At 26.7% G+C, this 20,905-nt stretch overlaps 1 protein-coding gene across 2 annotated transcripts; it reads left to right on the forward strand.

Moving 5' to 3' along the window:
• The first annotated feature begins 500 nt into the window (after positions 1 to 500).
• LOC145971901 (aminopeptidase N-like) lies at positions 501 to 20,808 on the forward strand. Of its 2 annotated transcripts, XM_083099995.1 has the most exons (14): positions 501 to 635; positions 758 to 1,223; positions 2,461 to 2,599; positions 2,693 to 2,889; positions 3,452 to 3,632; positions 4,614 to 4,749; positions 5,401 to 5,482; positions 6,087 to 6,472; positions 11,378 to 11,658; positions 13,483 to 13,664; positions 14,056 to 14,394; positions 14,479 to 14,548; positions 14,650 to 14,748; positions 20,736 to 20,808. In XM_083099995.1, exons 2-14 carry the CDS (start codon positions 784 to 786, stop codon positions 20,769 to 20,771), a joined length of 2,568 nt encoding a protein of 855 aa, XP_082956121.1. In that variant the 5' UTR covers positions 501 to 635; positions 758 to 783; the 3' UTR covers positions 20,772 to 20,808. The 2 variants fall into 2 exon arrangements, with proteins under 2 accessions (XP_082956121.1, XP_082956120.1); XM_083099994.1 differs by having other exon boundaries at positions 2,461 to 2,889.
• The last annotated feature ends 97 nt before the right edge of the window (positions 20,809 to 20,905 follow it).

Genomic DNA, 20,905 nt, shown 5'->3' on the forward strand with positions numbered 1-20,905 from the left:
AAAAAATTGTTAAAAAATGAAAATAAAATTGTAATATACTAAATTTAGCTTTAAAAGGACGTCTAATTCACGTCTTTTTCATAACGTCATAATTTCGTCCATAATAGAACGTCAAATAAACGTTATATAAAAGACATGACGTATTGGACGAAATATGACCTTAAATTGACGTCAATAAGACTATGTGTGCTACCTGGGATATGTATTACAGAAATGTATCTATATGCACACAGGAACACACACAATTGGCAAAGAAACAATTCTTAAAATCTTATTTAAAAAAAGAAATTAACTTTGATTTGCTCGCACGAAATAAAAATTTCTTAAATTTTATATTTCAAATTTTGTATATATATATGTGAATATATATGTGTGATTTTATATGTATAACGATTAAGGTGTCTATTAACGATCTCAGAAATTGTGTGTTTATATGACATACGTATTTATTATAAGGTCGTGTATCAAGTGTTGTTAGTCCTTGGAGGTTTCTCGAAACAGTAAGAGCTCATAACTGTGTCCCTACATTACTTCTCCACGTTACACAGAGTGGATAAAACACCGATTTATTGAAGTTAATATTATTATAAGGGAACATACATTTATATAATTTGTGATATATCTTCATATAGAGAGTAAGTCATTAAAAATTCAGTACTTCTATATATTTATTTTAATTTCTTTTTCCGTTAAACTATAATAAAGACAACGATTAATTTATCCGTTTATTCTTTCTAACAGAATAATATTTTTATAGATATCTAAGATAAAAAGTATAATATCATGTTCCTGAAACTAATATTAAGTAGCGGTTTAGCAATCATCGCCGTAGGAATTTTTATCGATGATGATATGATTGACTTCTTCCCTCAATCACACATAGTACCAAAATATTATAACATCATGCTTACATCATACATTGAAAATCATACTTTTTTCGGTACATGTAGTATCAATATTGAGATTTCTAAACCAACGCGACGCATTAACTTGTATTCGAAGGTAACAAATATAACTGAGGTAATAGTGTTGAACGATCCACCTAAGATAGTTGACGAAGCAGATTATAAATCAATAGATAAATCTATATATGAAAATACGATTGTTGAGTATCTTTTTAACGATGAGCTACCATCAGGAAATTACACCTTGAAATTAACATTTGTCAATATCATAACTAATATTACAAACTTAAGAATCTTTCACGACAGAAATGAACAATGGTAAGTAACTGTTAAAATATTAAATATATAGCAATTTCAACGCGTTTGTTAAAGATCTAGTCAAATCTTGGTATGTTGCATTCTGCTGATCAAAAAATTTTCTAAAAAGACATTTGTATAGATACCTATTTGAAAAATTTTCGTTTAAAATTATACGTTTTTAAGATATTAGTAACGAGTTTTGTAAATTTTGCTATTTATTATTACCATTATTATTACAATTATTGCAATAAATTGCAAAAAAATTAATTTAATTAAAATAAGTAAAATAATTTTTTTCAATAATATGCCCTACAATCTCGTCGTTAACAATTCGGCAAACTCAAATATTCCAACCGTATTTCGAAATATTTTCAAGCTCTGAATAATATGATTAAGAAGGAGTTATGTATCACAAGAACAATAACAAGAATTTTTTTGTGTTTACGTTCTTATAAAAATTGTTTATTTCAAATTTGAAATGTTAACATTCAACTCTTTCTTCTATCTCTTTTCGTCTCTCTTCTTATACTGTTTATTTTCATAATATTATACTTTAGGAAATTCATTACTAATATTTTAAGAAACCTATAATTCGAAATTTAAAAGCAACACACTGTTTTTGTTATAATATTCGTTAATAATTAAAAATATATATTTGTACTTCATCTAATAAATCATCACTAAAATATATAATTTCTTTAACGTACATAAAATTATGCATAGTTGAATAGTTGGATTATTAAATGAATTAAAATTAAGTTCCTATTATAGTATTCTTTTAACATTGAAATTTTTTCAGTTTTATGGAATATAAGCACATTATATTTTTGATATTAAAATATTAATTGTTCATTTCGTATCTTCTACAATAAACATTTTGTACTCACGTTATGTCAAAATATTACAAAAATATCTTATTTACTGTATAATATTATACAAGTAGCAAAGAAGTAAAAAGTATTGTATAAACAAATATTATATATACTGAGAAAAAAATAATATTGAATCAACATCAGTGTAATTAGAATTTATTTTATTAATTCAATACATGGCGTATTCATTTAATTAATAATATTATTGAAATAATAAACTAAATTCCAATTACACTGATGTTATTGATTTAACATTATTTTTTTTCACTGTATATATATATTTTCTTTTTCCTTACAATTCGTACCTTCTGTTTGTTTCAATTTTTATTTCTATATAATTGGCAAAAATTTATTAGCCTTTAATTTACTTCGATATATAATAGGTTGGCGATGTATTTTGATGCAATTGGAACCTCAAACCTGTTTCCACATTTTCTCGGAACTTCAACAGTCCCTTTTAAGATATCTATCGCCAGTCCATTATTTCGCCATGCAGTTTTATCACATTCGCCGATACAAAAAGTGAAAATAAGTGATGAATACATGATCATACATTATGAAACTACGCTTGATATGCCTAAATATCTTCTATTTCTGAATAATATATTCTTCCAGTCTGATAGAAGTGAAAATATCAAGGTTAATACGGGGTGTAGAACGTACTGCGTACTTGTACATAAAGTTGCTAAAAATATCACGCCGTATTTGTTTAATAAATTGAAACGCCTGAATAAAACTTGGGCAATAAATCATGTTGTAATTATGGATTTTCAAGACGAAGATATTATAAATGAGAATCTTGTCGTTTATAGGTAACTATATAATAAAAAGAATAAAATATAAAAAAATTAATATATTTTTTAAAATTAAAAAAATGATAATAATTCTATTTAAAATATTATCTACATATTCTTTGTTCATTTTTAGAATATTATTTTTAGAATTTTTAGAATATTATTTAATTATTTAAATACATTTTAAAAAATATATAAAATTATAATATATAAGAGAATGAAAGAAACATATCTAACGGTTTACTTATCTTTATTGTATACTTATATGAAAAATAATAATAATATGTCATATTAATTATCATATATTATAAATTGTAAAAAAAATATAAATTAAATAAGACGTTATATTAAGGTTTCCATATTCTTTATAGACCAAATTTAATAATTTTTTTTTATACATAATGGAAGCAAGTATCGTATAGTTTCATAGTGAATATTCCTACTCGCAAATATGATAAATAAAACATTAATATATATCTAACATGTTAATTCATTCAGAATTATTTAGTTACAAATTTGAAAACACTACTTTCAACATATATAGTATAAACATTCTATAAAACATTTTTTTTATTTTTAGAGAAACAGATATTATCTTCCATGAGAATTTAGATCCTATTGCAAAGAGTGTCCAAGTAACCCTCTTCGTAGCAGATAAAGCAGTACAGGAATGTTTTTATTATGAAAATCCGCTTTGGTCGTCATCCTCTTGGTTCAACAAGGCTATTGTCACATTTTTGGAATATTATACCATCAATGAGGTTATTTTAAACATTCTTCAGGACAAAACCTGCTCACTCGCCACCATTTCACTCACACCATTTCACTCGCAAATAATATAATAATTAAAATATATATATATATATATATATATATATATATATATAATACATATATACAATATAATATACAATGTGGTACATACATCTTTATACCTATTCTATATTACAAAAACTCTTTATAATTTTAGTTTTATCAGAACGCATAAATTTTTTAGAATATTACAAATTTTTTCAGAATATTATAAAGATTTTATATTTACAAAGAATATAGTTTTTTTAAATGATAATTTTTCAAATAAATCTGCAACATACACACACAATATAAAATATTTTTATATCTTTTCTATTTGTAAAAGTCAATTACAATTATTACATTTTCAAATTATCATATAAAATAAAAGGGAAATTATATTCTATATAAATCATGTTCAGATTGTACGTATATTGTATATGAAATTATTATAAAGTTACATATATATATATATATATATATATATATATATATAAATATAGAAATTGTGTAATAAGATAATTCCGTTATATAATATATTATGAATAATGCTTTATTTTTAAAAATTTTCAACTTAAATGTTATATTGTGTATATAGTTTTATTATTATTAATATTATTTTTTAATTATTTATTCTATATTTTAAAAGAGACTGAGAGAGGGAGAGAGAGAGAAGAGGGAAAAGAGGGATTGAGAGAGAAGGATAGAGAAAGGAGGAGGGGAGGGAAGGGGAGAGACGAGAGAGAGAGAGAGAGAGAGAGAGGGAGAGAGAGAGAGAGAGAGAGAGAGAGAGAGAGAGAGAGAGAGAGAGAGAGAGAGAGAGAGGGTGAGAGAGTATAAGATGAGGAACAAATTTTATTAGATAAGCGTAGAAAATAGCAATTCTAGTGCATAACTGTGTACGAAATCTTATATTAACTAATTAAATACATTAAAATTATTTTCTGTAGGCAATCCCAGATACCCAGATGATAAATTTGTTTGTGGTGCAAATTCAACACGAATCACTTCATTTCGATACAAAATATAATACATCACTTTATAATACATCGCTAAGTTCTTTTGAAAGTCCCCGTTACATTAGAGGTATGAAAATATATTTAAGAATTGATTATGCATAAATTTTTTAATATAAATACTTAAAAAGATACGCAAAATAACTGACAAAAAATTTAATTTTATACAGGGCATTATACAGGGTGTCTGATTCTTTTTACAGTCCCGAAGTGTGGAGGTAGATTGGTATAAATTAAAAAGGAAGGTCCTTTACTGTTTTACGGTATATGCAATAATTAACAAAAAATTAATTAAAAAAGAGCGTGGCTACAAGTGCGCGACGGCGAAGGCGGTCTCACTGTAACATAATGGCGGCGCGCGGCAAAGCGGTGATTGGGGAGGGGAGGAGCGATGAGTGTGTTGGCGCGCGGCGAAGAGGTCAGTGGGCAAGTAGACGATTCTCCGAAACATGATGGCACGCGCTTCTAGCCACGCGCATTGGCCGATCTTTTTTAATTATTATCTCGAATTTTACGTGGTGCATTTTAAAATAGTATATGACTTTCTAGTTCGATTTAACGAGATCTACTTATGTTTTTTTTTCCTAAGAGATTGCAGACACCCTGAATATATATATTTATATTTATATGATAATCTTTCTGAATATATTTAATTATATGTATAAATATAATTGTTAACTATTATCTTATTTATATTCTGTTATAAATTATGTGATTGTAGCATCCAATGTATTGCGTATGTTACAAAACATGATTACTGAAGAGATATTTTGGGAAAGTATCCGTATATATGTACAGGGAAAGTAAGTAATATTCTGTACAACTATAATTTCCAACTATAATTTACAACTATAATTACTATAGAACACTAAACAAGATGAATGATTGATTATGGATCATAGATTTCATAGAAGCTCCAAATCTTACGGTTATTTTTATTTAAACGTACATTGTCTCTTTCATACTTTATTATCTAACGATATACAATCCTTTTTACCTTTTTACCAATGTTATTAAATATTCAAGATATTCTTTCCATTTACGCACATACTTTTAAAAATAATTTAGTTCTGCCATTTACACATGTTTTTTCAAAATTGTTAAGTTTTGCCATATATTCCTAATTAAATTATAATTTAAATAAATTAAAACATCTCAAATATTTATTAAAACTATACATTATGCTCTATTATTTTTATAATATAATTAATTAATTAGTGACCTATAATACAAAAAATGTTACTTTTGTCCCTGGTCTCCCCTATATATACATATACCATATATATATATATATATATATATATATATATATATATAGTAAATTTCGTTCGTTCTGTTTTAACAATCCTTATAATACTTTTCGTTTGTATTTTATATCATTAAATTTTCCACTAACTTTGAATTTAGCGAACCGTCTCCAGATTATTTTCATGAAGTTGTGAAGAACCTTATGCTCTCTAAAACAAATATGAACTGTGAAACAGCAAATGATTTGTTTGAAATTATTTCATTTACTATGAAACAGCTAATGAATTATTGGATAAATTACAAATATTGTCCTATAGTGGAAGTAATACGAGATTATGATGATCCTATATTATCGATAAAAATGCGGATAGTAAATTTTGATGCACATACATCGCTGAATGACTACTTACTCGTACCTGTAACATATACTACACAGACATATCACAATTTTACTTATACAAGTAATATATTCTTGTATCGGTATTTTGAAACGAAATTTTATTTTCAAGAGAAAGGTTGGATATTATTCAACATACAACAAACTGGTAAATATACAACAAATTTATTACACTTTACACTATTTATCGTACATATTGGAAATTTTATATTATTTTATTGATTATGTAAGCTTCTATATTATTTATTAAAAGATCTTTCACTCGTCACATATTCAAAATAATTTACTGTAAAATAATAAATATTTTGCAATATTTTTAATGATAACACAGGCCTGCGAAATTTGAGCTTCTGTCAGTTACAAAAAGCAGAGTAGATGAATCTGATAGATTTTGTGACGCTGAAAACAAATCTGGCAGCAGAATTTCACCAGCACGTCACGTTTTTGAGTAATTTGTAGTTGAATGGCCCAAAAATCGTGCGGCGGTAATCGAAAGTGGATTTGAAAGATGAAAGTGAGTATTATACGATGCCATTGAAAGAAATATTTCAAAAAATTTGGTTTCCTCACAATAAGTTTACGAAATTGGCCAAAATAGCGATTTTTGGATTATTCAACCACAAATTATTCAAAAACCTAACATGCTGAGGAAATTCTGTGGCCAGATTCGTTTTCAGCGTCACAAAATCTATCAGATTCACCTACTCTGCTTTTTGTAACTGAATCTCGCAGACCTGTGTAATTAAAATAAATACAGCTTCTTACGCAATATTGATTAACAAAGTTATTAATTTTTACAAATGTCTAGTAAATTTAATATCTTCCGTGTTAAATTTAATTGTAATGTAATTTTACAATTTCATAATATGTCTACAATGCATTTGAAATATTCAATAAAATTGTGTTTTTTATTTTGATACATTATTGGGCATGGTTATATTATTAAATATTTAACTAAAACTTTCTTTTCATTTTGCTAAATAGCTTTTTTTTAAAATGCACAATAAAATTCTTGGTAAATGTTTACTTTAGGTTACACAGCTCGAAAAATTTTTATTTTTACATATGTTGTAGAGGATACATTCCTAAGTAATACACCGTTTGAATTTTGCGGCGGTCTCTTCGTTTCTGAGATATGCACTTTTGAAGTTTCATACTTTTATGTCATCTTTTCGTTATATCCTATTTATATATTTACATTTTTTGTTTACATTTGTTTATCACGGTTTCATATTATATTTTACTTATATGTTTATATTGTTTTGTTTACGTTTGCTATCTCTAATTAATATTCTAATATAAATATTCTAATAAAAAAAAGGTAAACAATTTAAATTTATATAGAATTTAATACAATTAAAAAATATCACAAATGTATGTGTACACATACACACACTCACGCGCGCGCCCGCGCGCAGGGGGTGCAAGGGGGGCCATCGGCCTCCCCTCCCGCAACCACCCCGCTGGTAGGCAAGGTGAACCTCGCTTTACAACTTACAGCATATATCCATTGTGATTGAACTTTTCGCAATGCGTCCCCTACCGGTGGGGTGGTTGCGGAAGGGGGGGCCGAAGGCCTCCCTTGCAATCCCCGCATGTGTGTGTGTGTGTGTGTGTGTGTACACATACATTTGTGATATTTTTTAATTGTATTAAATTGTATTAAATTCTATATAAATTTAAATTTTTGAGCCCTTTTTATGCATAATTACCTATATTTCTTCTTAAGGGGATGCCGGAGTCCTGTTTTACCGATAAAATGTTATATTTCATTTTTGTCCGAAATCTTTTTATTAGTTGCACAAAATAATAAATGCTCCTCCACGATTAAAGTACATACAGAAACAAAGCAAGTACCTCCTGATTTTATATTAAAAATTAAAAAAAATTGAAAATCATAAAAAGGTCATAACAATATTTGCTTAATATAAAAGTTTTGCAGTTTGTATGCATAAAATAAGATAGGTTCCCGCTAGAGATTGTATGAAGGAATATAAACGAACTTTTAGAAATGAGTTTACAAGCCTAATGAAAAAGATTTCGGTTTATTTACCGAATTTACCATTAGGCTTCTGAATTCATTTCTAAAAGTTAGTTTATATTCCTTCATACAATCTCTTGCGGGAACCTATTTTATTTTGTACATACAAAGCAAATATTGTTACGATTTGACCCCAGAAGCCGATAAAAAACTGTAATTTTTTAATTTTTTCTTAATTTTTAATATAAAACCAGGAGGTTTCCGCTTTGTTTCTGTATGTACTTTAATCGTGGAGGAGCATTTATTATTCTGTACAATTAATAAAATGATTTCGGACAAAAATTAAATATGACATTTTATCGGTAAAACAGGACTCCGGCATCTCCTTAAACATACATGATGTGATGAAATTATATTCTATTCATGAAATTTTTTTTTAATAACTATTTAATAAATAACAAACGGCTAAAACTTTTTAAAAGTTATTCAGAAAGATGACCTCGGTAAATGTAAACAGAAAAATATAAACATATTTAGAATGTAATGAAAAGATGATACAAGTAAGTATAAAATTTCAAAATCGCATATCTTAGGAACGAAGAGAGACCGCCGCAAAATTCAAACGGTGTATTACTTTGGAATGTATCCTGCATATGTGAAAATAAAAATTTTTCGAGCTGGGTAAGATAAAGTAAACATTTACCAAATTCTTTAAAATTAGAAATAATTAATATATGTACATTCATATATATTCATATATGTAAGAATAAGAATTTATTTTATTTGATTAATAAATTTATTATTTGATAATTTAATCGACTTATCTAACATGTTAATTTTTGCAGATAAATTTTGTTATTTTAATCATACATGCATTTTATTATTATAATAAATTATATTTTGTATTATTAAATTAAATAGCATTGTCTGTGTGCACATGTGCGTATTGTGTAATTTTTCAATGGTTACGAATATATTTTACTAAATTATATATGATATCAAACTACATGATTTTACCTAGTGAGCAATAAGTTACCAAAAAGAGTTCTTAAAGTATTCAGGTTTAAGAAATAAACATCCGACAATGCTATCTGGAAGATAACATAATGATGTCAATAAGTTCTCTAATGCGTTGATTTTAGAGGAAGAAAAGACATCACATAAATGACATCTAAAAGAATATTATAATCTGATTTCTTATAAATCGAAAATAAAATAAAAATAAAAAGGAAGCAAAAATAGAAAAGAAAGGAGAAAAGTGCACACTAAGATTAGTATAAAATAATTTATTAAAAGTTGTTTTATACAGCGTGTCCCATTTAACTTGAGACATCGAAATATCTCGTAAAGTCTAAAAGATACGAAAAAATGTTTCAAACAAAAGTTGTAGAATTTCGAGGAGGACATCTGATGATGACTTTGATTTTGACCTAGATGTCGAATTTAGTGGTCATTTAAAGTTCAACTTAATTTTTTTAAATGGAACTTCCTATATTTTATTACATATTCTTGTAACTCATCTCAAGAGCTTTCCAAAACACTATAATTAAATTAGTTTCCATTAAGTACTTTCCGAGTTATGAGGCTTGAAGTCATTTCTTAATTTTACATAAATTGTAAAATATCTTGTAAAATATTCATTTTTCGATTATCTTACCTTAATACTTTTATGTACAAAATAATGAGAGGAATCAATAAGCCTAAAGAAAACACATAGTTGTTTCGAAGAAAAAATATGTAATTTGCAATTAACAATTACATATTTTTTCTTAAAAATAACTATGTGTTTTCTTTACACCAATTGATTCTTCTCATTATTTTGTACATAAAAGTATTAAGAAAAATGAATATTTTACAAGATATTTTACGGTTTATGTAAAATTAAGAAATGATTTCAAGCCTCATAACTCGGAAACTACTTAATGAAAACTGACTTAATTATAGTGTTTTGGAAAGTTCTTGAGATAAGCTACAAGAATATGTAATAAAAAATAGGCAGTTCCATTTAAAAAAATTAAGTTGACCTTCAAATGACCACTATATTCGACCTAGGTCAAATTCAAAGTCACCATCAGATGTCACTCTCGAAATCCTATAACTTTTGTTTGAAACATTTTTTCGTATCTTTTAGACTTTACGAGATATTTCGATGTCTCAAGTTAAATGGGACACCCTGTATATTATAAAAATTATAAACAAGAAGTAACCTTAACTCATATGCTACAGCATGCGGGAGATCGGATATTCGTTTATAATATATAATATATTTTTATAATGTATAAAACAACTTTTAATAAATTATTTTATGCTTATCCTAATGTGCTCTTCTTTCCTTCCTTTTATTTTTACTTCTTTTCTATTTTTATTTTTTGTATTTTCCTCTTTATTTTTCTTTCAAGATAATCCGCCAAATTAATATATAATAACCTAAATTATGTTCTAAGAAACTCTTTATTATGTATACTTATAGATGTCTTTAGAGTTTCTAGTAAGCGAACTCTAAAGACATCCATAAGTAGATATCATAAAGAGCTTTTTTGAAAGACATCTTACAAAAAGATGACTTATTGATGTCATTTTCAAAAAAAATTAATGAAGTCTTCGAAAAGTCCTCTTAAAGACTTCTTCCTCTCAATAATGTTTACTGGGTAAACTATGTTTATAACTCACCATAAGACAAAATATAATGAATGATTATAAAAAGGCTTTTTTTATTATAGTTCTAAATTATATTTTCATGTATATATAGATAATACCATATAAGATTCTATTATATAATGCAATTTGATCATTATTTGCGTAATTAAAAAAGTGATATTTATATAAAATTTTTTGTATAATTATTATACTTACTCAATTTTAGTGCAAAAAAATGTCATATATATAATATTTTGCAATCTGATTTTTTATTTATTTATAATTTTTAATATATTTTTATCTGTGTTAATGTGTGTGTATGTGTATGTGTCTGTAAAATATAAAAATATAAACAGATACTTATATTGATAAATCCGTTTGAAAAAATTATGGTCGATAAAATTATGGTCGATATAATTTATTTGTTTTCGGTAGGATATTATCGAGTCAATTACGATATTGAGAACTGGCGAAGAATTGTGAGTTATCTAGATTCTGAAAATTACACGAAAATACATGTTCTTAATCGTGCACAAATTATCGATGACGCTTTTCACTTAATGATAACATACCAACTTAATTCCACTGTATTCTGGAATATTACGAAATATCTAAAACGAGAAACAGACTACATACCATGGCATCCTACATTCAAAGCCTTGGAATATCTGTCTAATGTCTTTCTATTTCGGGAAGCAAGATTTTTTAATATCAAGGTAAATATTACAAATAGTAACGTCAACAATGATGTTAAATATATTAAAACTCTTTAAACATATTTCTTATTATATATATTATCATTTTTAATAACAGCACAATATATGGCGATTCTTCCGAAAACGTTCATGCTCCGATTTGAGTCAAATTTTGTAAATAGGTTCCTTTTAGGTACAAAAGAAGTATACGAAAAGGATTTTTGGCGACTCGATAATTAAGGCACTTTTTAAGCCCTTTTTCGTAAAAGTGAATATTACCTTTGGACAGCTTGTTCGAAACGGTAAATATCTAGAAAGACGGCAACCTCACCAATGACCTTGGCCTTGATATATGTGATCAAGATCATGACCCTGAATAACCTTCAATAAGTTTTAATTGGTGGTGCAAACCTATGTAAAACCTTACTTAATAATAATCTTAATTATAATTACTTAATAATAACCTATATGAAACTGTACAATAATAGACCTCGTTTCGCGCTGACTCAGCGGTGATATGGATCTCGCTTCGCGTGGAAGGTAAAAGGGGACCCTGCTCGTATGACTTTGACCTTGACTTATGTTGTCAAGGTCATCCTCCTGGGTAACATTCCAAAAGTTTTGGCCGTCGATCATTGTTTATTAAAAAGTTATATACAAAAAAATTTTTAATTATTTTACAAATGTATGTTTACACACACACGCGCGCGCGCGCGCGAGGGGTGCAAGGGGGGGCCTTCGACCCCCCCTTCCGCAACCACTCTGCCGGTAGGGGCCGCATTGCGAAGAGTTCAATCACAATGTATATATGCTGTAAGTTGTAAAGCGTCCATCTTGTCTACCAGCGGTGTGGTTGCGGGAGGGGGGGTCGAAGGTGATGTGGTGTAGACCTCGCTTCGCGTAATGTAAACAATATAATACAATATATATGTAGTAACCAAAATAATCAAGAATATGACCGTGACAATATATAGCAAAGTCATTTCGAACAAGCTGTCTAAAGGTAATATTCACTTTTACGAAAAAGGACTTAAGAAGTGCCCTAATTTTCGAGTCGCCAAAAATCCTTCTCGTATACTTCTTTTGTACCTCAAAAGAATCTATTTACAAAATTTGACACAAATCGGAGCATGATCGTTTTTGGAAGAACAGCCCAATGTATTAATCACAGTTTAAATATGATTAATTTTGATATAGAAAATTAGTAAAAATATATTAATCTATGTACAATACACAAGCAGTTAAAAAGTTATTAAATTACGTTACATAGTATCTACATGTATGACATATATATGTAGGCACTTTTGTATGTTTATATGTGATATGGATATGTGTGTATGAAGCACTCTCTAAAAGTGAATCAGTGTATTATCACTGATTTAGAATGCTGCACTTATAACTGCTTGTAATCAGTGACTATTTACAGTTTAACACTGAAAAGCAGTTATAAGTACATCACTGTAAATCAGTGATAATACACTGATTCACTTTTAGAGAGCATGTGTGTATATGCACGTAAGAAGAATGCAAATCTGTGTGTAAATATGTATAAATGTGGTTATACATATAATAGATATTGTTAGAAAAAAATTGAGATATTTACGGAGATAGAGAATACAAATTACATAATGTTATGCAAAATATCGTTGCACAAGATATCTTTCTACGTAGCAAAATATGAAAGCCATGAATCGAAAATTTTCAAATTTATATGTAAAATAAAAATATATATACATATATATGTATGTATATATATATATATATATATATATATATTTATATATTTATATTTATATGTAAATATATATATATGTATATATATTTATTATATACATACATGTTTAGACTAAAATACGACGCTTATTACACAAAAAGCTTGAAGAATTTGGATACAACGAAGTTCCTTCGAACCAGTCTAGTTTAAGACTGGAGGCTGCAAAATGGGCATGTTCTCTTGATGATCGCACGTGCATAGCAAGAGCCGGTCATAATTTAGAACAACATCTCGCAGATTCCAAGAAAAACAAGTAATTTTTCTTGTATATTCGGTTACTTTAATTTAATTGTTTTGTAGATATATACAGTACCAGGCAAAAATATATCACCTTTATGTTTTTTGACAATAACAACTCAAAGTGAATAACTTAATTCAAAGTGTATATATTTCTGTCTAGTCACACATGTTTTAATAGGGTATATAAATTGCTTAACAATAGGCTTATTATTAAATAATAAACACAGCAACTTAAGAAAAATTAATTAAATATGTACACTTTGAATTAAGTTATCCTCAAAAAAAGGTGATATATTTTTGACCGATACTGTATATTCAATGTTTAATAAATTATTTGATTAAAATAGAAGATTAATATGTGCAAAACTTTTATAACACAATTTATTTTTTGTTGAATCTCGTAGACTCTTGCCATGGTGGAAAGAATGGACATACTGTCAAGGTTTAAAAGTATTGTTCCATTCTCTTAGCATTGAAGATTCTCCTTGGTGGGGAGTATATTATCTGGGAAAAGAAAAATTTAAAACTAAATTTTTGAAATTTCTGGCTTGCCCTGAGAATTCAGAATTTATCAAAGACTATTTAAATCTAATAAAAAATGATAGTACAACATCGATTATGTTTTTAAAAGATTTTTCCGATCAAGATTATATTAATTATTTTCTTCTTACTATCGCGAAGCATGCGAGGAATCCTGTAGTACTCGACTTTACATTACAAAATCTTGAGAATATAAAACCCAAGTAATACAGTTTTCTCCATAAATATATACCTATCATTGAACAGTTTATGCGTGTATTAATAAATTTATTGTTTTACTGTTCTAGACAAATTAGCGAGTATGTAGCATTTACTGTTATTATTAATCATGTGTCTTTCAAGGAACAACTCAAAAAGGTAAAAATTGCATGCGTTTGTATACATATATGTAAAATAAATAATTATAATGCGACATAAATTCATTTATTGTTGTTGAATATCAAATTAATCTATTTTAGATAAACGACTTCCTGACAGATAAACTTACTAATGCAATGGAAGTTGAATTAAATGAATATAAAAAAATTTTTTTTCATTTGACAGGAAGAAATATGAAAGTAAATACATATTTTATATATATTATTACATCAATATTATATATATATATATATATATATATATATATATATATAATATAATTATATATTCACTTTTAATTATTAATCATTGATTTTATTATATTTTTCATATAGAATATATTAGTAGTGCAGTCTCAGAGTACCTCAGAGATAAGCAAAAATTAATGTCACATTATTCTTCTTATAAAATAAGCATATTTTTATTACTAATTTCCGAAAATAAAGTCTTTTTCGAATATTGTAATTTTTAGTGGATGAGAAAATGAGAGCGAGCAAGCAAAAGCAAAAGAGAAAGACAACTTTTTTATTTAGAAATTTTAGTGATCTCAATAAAAACCGATATATAAGTTTTAAAGATAGAATTTATAAGCTTTTAAATGTTTAAATAACTCTTAGTTGAATAAACTTAAATATTTTTCTATATGATCGTGAGGGTTATCACGTAATACGATTAGCATATTTTAATATTATACGAGCCATTTGTACATATATTAAACTAAAAATTTAATGACGATGGATAAGTTAACACGAATTAATGCACTAGCCTAATAGATATAACAATTATTATAGTACAATGAATTTTTTTTTGTGGTAACTGTAACTCATGCATATTTCTAACTTTACTTTTAAAATCACTAATTTCTGTGTATTTTTATTTGTCAGATTATTTACAAAATATTAATTATAAACATTCCCTGCAGACAAAAGAATTATTAAGTAAAGGTATAGTAATAAACACTATGCACATAATATAACAAAACATATAGTATAATTGAACAATGATTTTATTCTGGATTCAACGACTTCGCTTCGATATTTTTTTCGCCTAAAGAGGGATCAGGGATGATTTATTTTAAAAATCTTGAAAATTTATTTAGTTATTTGATATGGCGTCGAGAAAAAAATGTATTCTCTACGACTTAATTTGGAGGAAAAATTAATTTTCTCTGAAACTGAGGCACTCTTATCCGCATCTGGCTGCCTTATTAATTCAAAAAATTTAAATTTATTTTTCACAATTAAAACTTTACTGATTTCTTAAAATTCATGTCACTTTATTTGATTGCTGTGATACAAATTTTGTATGAAGATGCGATACTTGTATAGAAGTCGACATTATATAATTGATTTCAAAAGTTTACAAACTTATAAACCGGTTTTTTCAAAGCATCTAAAATTTTGACTCTGAGAGAAAAAAATAGTCGTAATTATCATAATATATAATTATTTTTTATGCCAATTATATTTAAGATTATTAATACTCTAAATAAGTAAATAAGTTGTTATTACCCCAATTTTATATGTATGTCACACACACACACACACACACACACACACACACACACACACACACACACACACACACACACACACACACACACACACACACACACACACACACACACACACGCACACACACACACACACACACACACACACACACACACACATATATACAGGATGTTTCCGATTATTTGCGATATACTTAAAGGGGTGATAGATTTCGATAAATGGAACAATTTTTGTTAAGCAAACCGGCGATGTCTCCTCAAGACGCCAGGCTGATGAACATTTACGGTTACGTATTTCTTGCCCCTGATACAATGTCCCTAACCCCTAATACCCGAAATGAACTCATTGACAGGATTATAAACGCATGCGATACAATTTGCAATAATATCTTAGAATTTTTCAGAGGGTATGTCAGTCAATGAACCGTAGATGCAATGATTGTATTGAGGTTGCAGATCGCCATTTTGAACATTTATTGTAATAAAATAAAATAAAATTTGAAAAACGTATGATTTTTTAAATTTTAATCTAATCATATAGAAATCAAACAGCATTCATCGCAGCCTGGCTCCTTAAGGAGGTATCACGGCCAGACACGGGTTGTCTTAACAAAAATTGTTCCATTTATCGACATTTATCACCCCTTTTTAAGTTTGTCGTAAATGTCCGAAAACATCTTGTATATATATATATATGTATATATATATATATATATATATATATATATATATATTGTATATACAATATATGTACATATGTGTATGTACACATATACATATACATATAGCAGTAATAAAAGTAGCAACTTCGATTATATTATTATTTTATTATATAATTATAGGTAACTGTCTTTCTCAATAAAGAATCTCATCTTGTTTACACTTTTGAATTTATTCAAAGAAACGTCTTGATAACAGTGTAAAGAGAATTACTAAAATTTCGCAAATGATCGCATATGCATATGTTTTCGATAAATATGATGATATAATTTTTGCTTATCGATATATTTCGTTTATATGTGTGTGTGCGTGTGTGTGTGATAAAAAAGTGTTTTCTTTTAATTATACTAAAAATTTAAAATTAAATCGTATCAAATTATAATACGAGAAATAATATTTCTTGATAATTGATTATTTGCTATTTACTAGTTGTTAATATCGATATAATCTGTTTTAGATGAACGAATTGTATAAAATTAGAGAAAAGTTCAACAATATGAAGGAACATATTTTGATTATTCAGAGCAAATTACAAATACGCTTCTTTGAAATCGAAAGTCAAATTAATTACTTTCAGAGTTTTGTAGTAACCGATTAATAAATGTAACAATTATAACGTTGATACATATCTATCTATCTTACAAATAGTTTTTTAGATTTATATTTATTCATTTATTATTTATGCTTAGCTGCATTAAAAATATTCGATGCATTTGTGTGCTTTTACGTGTATATTAAGATATATATAATTTATGGCTTACAATTCACCGATGTTACATTTCTTTATAAGCATGTAATGCAAAGTAATGCAAAGAGAGTTGATTAAGTTTATAATTATAATATATGAATAAATTAAATTAAATTATATTATATATTAATAATTATAAATATATTAAATAAGAAAGTATGTATTTGCTTTTTGCATTATTATATTATTATGCACTAAAAAATGTATTATTTATTTTATATTGTATTTTAATTAATTATTTATTTTTTTCTATATTTGTAACTTTATATTTGTAACTTTTCTCTTAACATGTATTAATTTTATTATCTTGAATCAAATTTTTAATATACATATAAAGATTAGTAATACATATTAATATTTAAATGACATTTAAATTAAAAATTTATAAAACATTTTGCAATTCTTTAATATTTACATATATATAATATTATATATATATAATATTATAATATAATATACTATAATATATAATAACATAATATAATATATAAATATATATATTAAAGAATTGCAAAATGTTTTATAAATTTTTAATATATATAAAGCATATGTATATATATATATATATATATATATATATATATATATATATAATAAATCGTTATTATATTTAATATGTATTTATATGTATTTATATGTATTTATATTTAATATGTATTTATTTTATATTTAATATGTTATTCATATATGTTATATTAAATATCACTAATATCACTTGTTTGAGACTCGTGATTTTTGTAAACTTTGTATAATCATTGATTCATAATAAATACATGGCATAATTTTCTTATACTATCTACATGTATATTTCTGTTATATACTTCTTTTTATATTTATATATATTTAAAATGTAACATATACAGGGTGGACCATTTAAGTTGATAATGCGAAATATCTCAAAAACGAAGCGTTGAAGAAAGAAATGTTTTAAATAAAAGTTAATTGACTTTAAGGGGGAAAGTAAATTGCATGACTTATGTTTTATTTGGAGGACGTTTTCAAAATCATTTGAAGGTCAATCTAATTTTTTTAAATAAAAACCTACATTTTTTATTTTGTACTCTTATTCCTCGTAAAAAATAAACAACTTTTGTAGGAACCATTTTTCAATTTAGCACATACTGTAAATTTCACAGATATTTGAAAAGTGAAAATTACGTACTGCTAGAGATGTTTTAAATTACAATTACAATGGTCGTTGGATAGGACGCGAAGGTCCAGTACATTGGCCAGCTCGATCTCCTGACCTTACATCTTCAGATTTTTTCTTATGAGGTTATCTCAAAGACAAAGTTTATATCGATGTATAACGTCTCCAGAAAACATGTAGGAGTGCATACAAAATGCTTGTGCAAATATTAAAAGAGACGTACTTTTACGTACACATCAATCTTTTCTACAAAGAATTGGAAAGTGCATTGAGGTAGAAGGGCATCACTTTGAACATTAATTACAATTTAATTGAATTATGTGAATTATGTTTTTTTGTTTTGACAGATAATACAAATGTACAGTAAATGATTATAAAATAGTACTGTACAGTAAGGTATAACTTTTTTTCATCAATTTTCAATTTTTAAATATCTGTGAAACTTACAGTATGTGCTAAATTAAAAAATGGTTCCTACAAAAGTTGTTCATTTTTTTACGAGGAATAAGAATACGAAATAAAAAATGTAGGTTTTCATTTAAAAAATTTAGATTGACCTTCAAATGATCTTGAAAACGTCCTCCAAATAAAACATAAGTCATGCAATTTACTTTCCCCCTTAAAGTCAATTAACTTTTATTTAAAACATTTCTTTCTCCAACGCTTCGTTTTTGAGATATTTCGCATTATCTACTTAAATGGTCCACCCTGTATACACTTGCCGCATGCGCGATTTATTTACACACATACGCACGTATACAAATTAATTTGCGAGTACTATATAAGCAATTAGCTATATTTCTGAATAAAAACTAAATTATATAATTATGAACAATTTTTTCTGTAATTTATAACAATATAGAAATTATCAAATTTAATTCATTTGATATCATATAAAAATCGCTACTTTTTATTAGATTGATATATATATATATAAATATATATATATATATATATATATATATATATATATATATATATATACAGGGTGAGCCATTTTAATTAACGCACGCAATTATTTCGGAAACAAAGCATTTTAAAGAAAAATGTTTCAGACAAAAGTTTTATGGTTTCGAGGGGGCCATAAGATGGTATCATTGGTTTGACCTTGAAGAGTTATTTGGTCACATGAAAGTCACCTTCAATTTCTTAAATGGAACCCACTATTTGTCATTGCATATTCTTGTAGCTTATCTCGAGAGCTTTCCAAAACACTATAATTAAGTACCTTTTCGTACTTAAGTACTTTTTGAGTTATGAGGCTTGAAATAATTTCTTAATTTTACATAAACCGTAAAATATCTTGTAAAATATTCATTTTTCGATAATCTTACCTTAATACTTTTACGTACAAAATAATGAGAGGAATCAACTGGTGTAAAGAAAACACATAGTTGTTTTGAAGAAAAAATATAATTTGCAATTAACAATTCCATATCTTTTCTTAAAAACAACTATGTGTTTTCTTTACACCAATTGATTCCTCTCATTATTTTGTACATAAAAGTATTAAGATAAGATAATCGAAAAATGAATATTTTACAAGATATTTTACGGTTTATGTAAAATTAAGAAATTATTTCAAGCCTCATAACTCAAAAAGTACTTAACGAAAAGGTACTTAATTATAGTGTTTTGGAAAGCTCTCGAGATAAGCTACAAGAATATGCAATGACAAATAGTAGGTTCCATTTAAGAAATTGAAGGTGACCTTCATGTGACCTTTAAATAACTCTTCAAGATCAAACCAATGATACCATCTTATGGCCCCCTCGAAACCATAAAACTTTTGTCTGAAACATTTTTCTCTAAAATGTTTCGTTTCCGAAATAATTGCGTGCGTTAATTAAAATGGCTCACCCTGTATATATATATATATTCGTGAGTTGTTGATAGTTTATATGGATGTACACTGTGCGACGTTTAATTCATGGTTAATAATGTATTTTCAATATTTTCTCTATTTTATCCTCTCTCTCTCTCTCTCTCTCTCTCTCTCTCTCTCTCTCTCTCTCTCTCTTTATCTTAATCTTAATGAATTCCAATATGTTGCCAGAGATCAGGGAACTCAGTGGTTCTGACATCAGATTAATGAGTCGCCCGCTTCTCCTATGATGCATATAATAATTATACAGCAATTAAGTAAGAATAGATAATAGCAATATAATAATGAACATTATCCTTGATATGATGAATCGTTTGATTAAACTCAATTTTCTTCAGCTT

The sequence above is a fragment of the Camponotus vicinus genome, unplaced genomic scaffold (assembly GCF_025532165.1).
Source record: "Camponotus vicinus isolate PSW18456_S1 unplaced genomic scaffold, iyCamVici1.0 SCAF_5, whole genome shotgun sequence".
NCBI classification, from domain to species: Eukaryota; Metazoa; Arthropoda; class Insecta; order Hymenoptera; family Formicidae; genus Camponotus; species Camponotus vicinus.

Bases quoted from the DNA above. Each gene is read 5' to 3' on its own strand.
- LOC145971901 (XM_083099994.1), top strand. From the start codon at position 784: ATGTTCCTGAAACTAATATTAAGTAGCGGTTTAGCAATCATCGCCGTA. The intron at 1,224-2,460 runs GTAAGTAACTGT...GATATATAATAG, and splicing joins CACGACAGAAATGAACAATG to GTTGGCGATGTATTTTGATG. The intron at 3,633-4,613 runs GTTATTTTAAAC...TATTTTCTGTAG, and splicing joins AATATTATACCATCAATGAG to GCAATCCCAGATACCCAGAT.